Here is a 3,781-nt window from a genome sequence, read left to right on the forward strand (position 1 = left end):
AAGTGGCGAGTGAATGAATATTATTGGTTACCGAATACCTAGCTTTAATAAGGAAATAGAGTTAAAAGTTAGCCCAGAGAACTCGTGAACTTGACTAAAAGTTTCAATAAATTAATTTATTATTTGATATAAAAAAGGTGCATTGATTATTCAAAGATGTCTAAAACATGAACAATGGAAGCGTGAGAACACTGCGACAATCAAACAACCAACATATACTAAAGCCAAAACAATAAAGAAAAATTACAAAAGGGAATGACATGAACCACGTTACTGTTGCTTGACAGTTTCAATAATTAATATATACTATCTGATATAATTAAAAATAAAAAGGTGCATTCAAGACGTCAAAACATGAACAATCAAAGCCTGTGGGAATGCTGGCATGGGACAATAATCAAACAACCAACATACACTAAAGCCAAAGTACAATAGAAGAAAAATTACAAAAGAGAATCACATGGTCCCATGTTTCACATACATGAATAAACCTGATTAATTAACATTGTCCATAAAAAGGGAAGGAAGAGAAGAAAAAGATAAAATTATTTAAGAACACAAGAGCGCATTAATTTCTAGCAGATTAGGTTATCATCACTCAAAGCTCAAGCTGTAGCAGCATCTGCAATAACAATGGTGAAAAGTATGTGTCAGCAAATTCGTCTTCCAAACCCAAAGGCAAGATTTAAGTGCTATGGAAATGGGGGAAATTAATTAAAAAATCTACTCATAGTCTTACTTGGTCAACAATTTGATACTAATAATTATGAAGGATGGTTAAAGGGATAATGGGAATTCGTCCCTACCAATCTTTTAGCAGACAGACCAGCCCGGTGAGGCGCTTACCATGGGGCCAGAGAATTAGACTGGATTGAAGAACAACAGCCGTTGGGATTAATTTGACGGTTTCCTTGTTGGATTTATACCTTGTGTTATTTTTCAAAAGGGTCCCATTGTCCCGATCATTACTACCCTATCCATGGAAAATGACAGTGAGGACAGATTCAGCTTCTCTCTCTTGTCCACGCAACTTGGCCTAACCATGCAGAGATGGAGTACGTACAACAAGAAACGGCTGCAACCCTCACATATAGATACAACAAGAAGGTATGGAATGACTTAAAGAGAAGAACATTTACTGTTCAGGACACTGACACTGTTGTTGTTTAATGTGTGACGGTGGTGAGCCATGTTCCCACAAACAAAATTAGTACTGCAACTTGGAGCCCTTCATCCTCAAACGTTAAAAAAATTTTGTGGGTTTAACTTGTTTAATTATTACAAAATGAAGCTTTGGGCCACTAGAAACACTATGTGATTAGCTGGGTCACATCAAAACTAGTCACTGAACGGAAACTGATCAGCTTTCTGGCTAGGTTGATAAATTTTGTTGATACGCCCAATGATTGGAAGTTCAAGACTGATAAGGATTTGGTATTTTGCAAATTATGTGATTACCTAGGAGTTTGCCATTCCCCTTTATCTCCTCTCATCTGTAGGTTGCTACAAAATCAAGAGAATGTTACCCAATATTCTTTTTCTTTTAACTAATAGATATGGGGGTTTTAAGTTTGGAGTCCCTATCTTAAAAGGGTTTCATGCCACTAAACCAAAGGGTCATTGGTATTGGAAAAGGTAAGCACTAATCTTACAGCCCAAGAAGGGGAATATTGGGCCTGTTACACTACCATTGAGATTTTGTACGTCAAATTATTTTGCTGTGGTTGGAAAGTTAATTATGTACGGAGGATCTGAAAAGTTAAAATTAGAGCAGGAAGCAGCTCTCAAATGATTGGAAATGTACCTGGAGTTTGAAGCAGAGAAACTGATTCACCGGCTTCATGTTTCTTGCTACCAAGAACATCGATTACACTAGCCTTGCTCTGCCCCTCCAATTTACTACCCTTGCCTTCAAGCTCTGGATGGATCTTCCTCTTCAACATCCTCCTCATCATCTAATAACCAAATATTTGTGTTAAACCGAAGTAAATTCTGCAATATTTAGGCTCTGTTTACTAAAAAAGAAGGAAATCTTTAGTAAAAAATGCCCAAGGTTCATAATTACCACATCTCTGTTTTTATTTTAGCATAATCAGTGAATTTAATTTTATTTGTCCTTTCTCGTTTTCATCCTTTCTATTAAGCAAAGCCTTAGTTTTACATGTTGGTCCACTCGAATCTTTAGTTAAAAAGAAAATTTCTGTGATGGTGAGTGATTATTCTGAAAAGTAGAAGCAGACTTCTTAATACTCACTTGGTGTAGCTTTTTGATGGGACGTGAATCCTCTCCAACTTGAGGAATGAGTTTCTTGGCAAATGAAAGCCCGTTTTTTGTACGAACAGATGCCTTTTTGCAAGAATTTGAGTCCAGTGCAAGAGGGTTTGGCTTCTTTTTCATGTCAGAGTCTTCGGAGAAGAGGTCTGCCAGCGTAGTTCTTCTTCTCAGCTTTCCCGAATGGCCCTCAGTGGCATCCAAGTCAAACTTGATTTCATGATCAGTAGACCCCGCAACCCTATCAAAGGTCATTGTGACGTCAGGTTTTCCATATTTCGGGTGATCTACATCTGATTCAACGTCTTCGAAACTGTGCTCGAAAGTGCTGAATATCAGGGGGTTCACTTCTTCATCATTGTTATTGTCGTCGTCGTCGTGGTCGTCGTCATCATCTTCTTCATCATTGTTATCGGAGTATCGTTCTTCCTCTTCCTCTTCTTCTTCTTCTTCCTCGCTTTCCGAAGCTAAGTACTCTTTTTGTTCACTAAAGGATTTCAAAGGATCAAAACCGAAAGTGCCAATTGTTAGAATGCCATCTCGCCAACCGTCAAGCACGTCAACCAGTGCTACCTGTTCGAGTAAAGCTTTGGTATTTGTGTCAATTGCAATGGAATCAGTCTTCTTAACATTTCGAGCCAGCCCATCTGCACAAATATGGAAGTTTTCTCATTTACAATTGTAAAATGAAATTTGAATCTGCCACCCTTTACTCCCCCTAGAGTATCATGTTCATGTTCTAAAAAAAACACTGTTCTAGAGTGAATACTCAAAAGAAGATACTCGCTAGAATAAATAAAATAAACAAGATACTCAAAAGAAGATATATATATATATATATATGAAGTAGGACCGTTATAATATGGTAACTCCCTAGAATGCATGAGATTGAAAACACTGTACAATGGTAATTTGTCACATTCTTAATTCCAAAATTAAGAACATCAGATTAAGTAAGAAAAATCAAACCTTTGAGGACGTTATGATGGAACCTCCTCTGCACCCAGTTGAAGATCTATTAAGAAACATCAAACACGAAATCCAGAGGATTTTCATTAGAAGAACATCATCAAAGTAAAGAAGTAACCAAATTTATGGGTATCTGGGGAATGTTTCTAACCTTCATTTTCTCAGCCAAGCTTTTGGTGAGAAAATCAGTGCAATGGCAAAGTGTCAAGCGAATGAAGTGAGGGTGGGGGAGGGGGGGACTGATTATGAAGCCGAAGAAACCGAAGGAAGTAAAAGCAAGGGGGCTGATGGGTTAAGGGACTTAAGCGGCGCCACGTGGCATAAGAAGTGGGGCCTGGAAAATAGCCATGTTTCGAGGGTGCATGGCATGTTGCAATGTTGGGTCTTTCTGGCTTGATCGATGTGGCGAAATTCTCGAAATGATGTGCACCTCTTTCTCTCTTTTTCATCACTCTCTGTTGCGTTTTTTGCCCCTTTTTCTCCCTTTCATTTTTTCTTCAAAAAAAAGAAATTAAAGCACACAGCAAAATGCAGCAGGAA

General features: G+C 38.0%; 1 protein-coding gene across 1 annotated transcript; it reads right to left on the reverse strand.

Annotated features, from left to right (window-relative positions):
- LOC18613925 (myelin transcription factor 1) lies at nt 317–3,499 on the reverse strand. The gene is made up of 5 exons (XM_007051409.2): nt 3,393–3,499; nt 3,242–3,287; nt 2,255–2,919; nt 1,805–1,955; nt 317–622 (listed from the first exon to the last, which is right to left on the reverse strand). The coding sequence occupies exons 1-5, from the start codon at nt 3,396–3,398 to the stop codon at nt 606–608; spliced, it is 885 nt and encodes a 294-aa protein (XP_007051471.2). The 5' UTR covers nt 3,399–3,499; the 3' UTR covers nt 317–605.

Source organism: Theobroma cacao, chromosome 1 (genome assembly GCF_000208745.1).
Source record: "Theobroma cacao cultivar B97-61/B2 chromosome 1, Criollo_cocoa_genome_V2, whole genome shotgun sequence".
In the NCBI taxonomy this organism is placed as follows: Eukaryota; Viridiplantae; Streptophyta; class Magnoliopsida; order Malvales; family Malvaceae; genus Theobroma; species Theobroma cacao.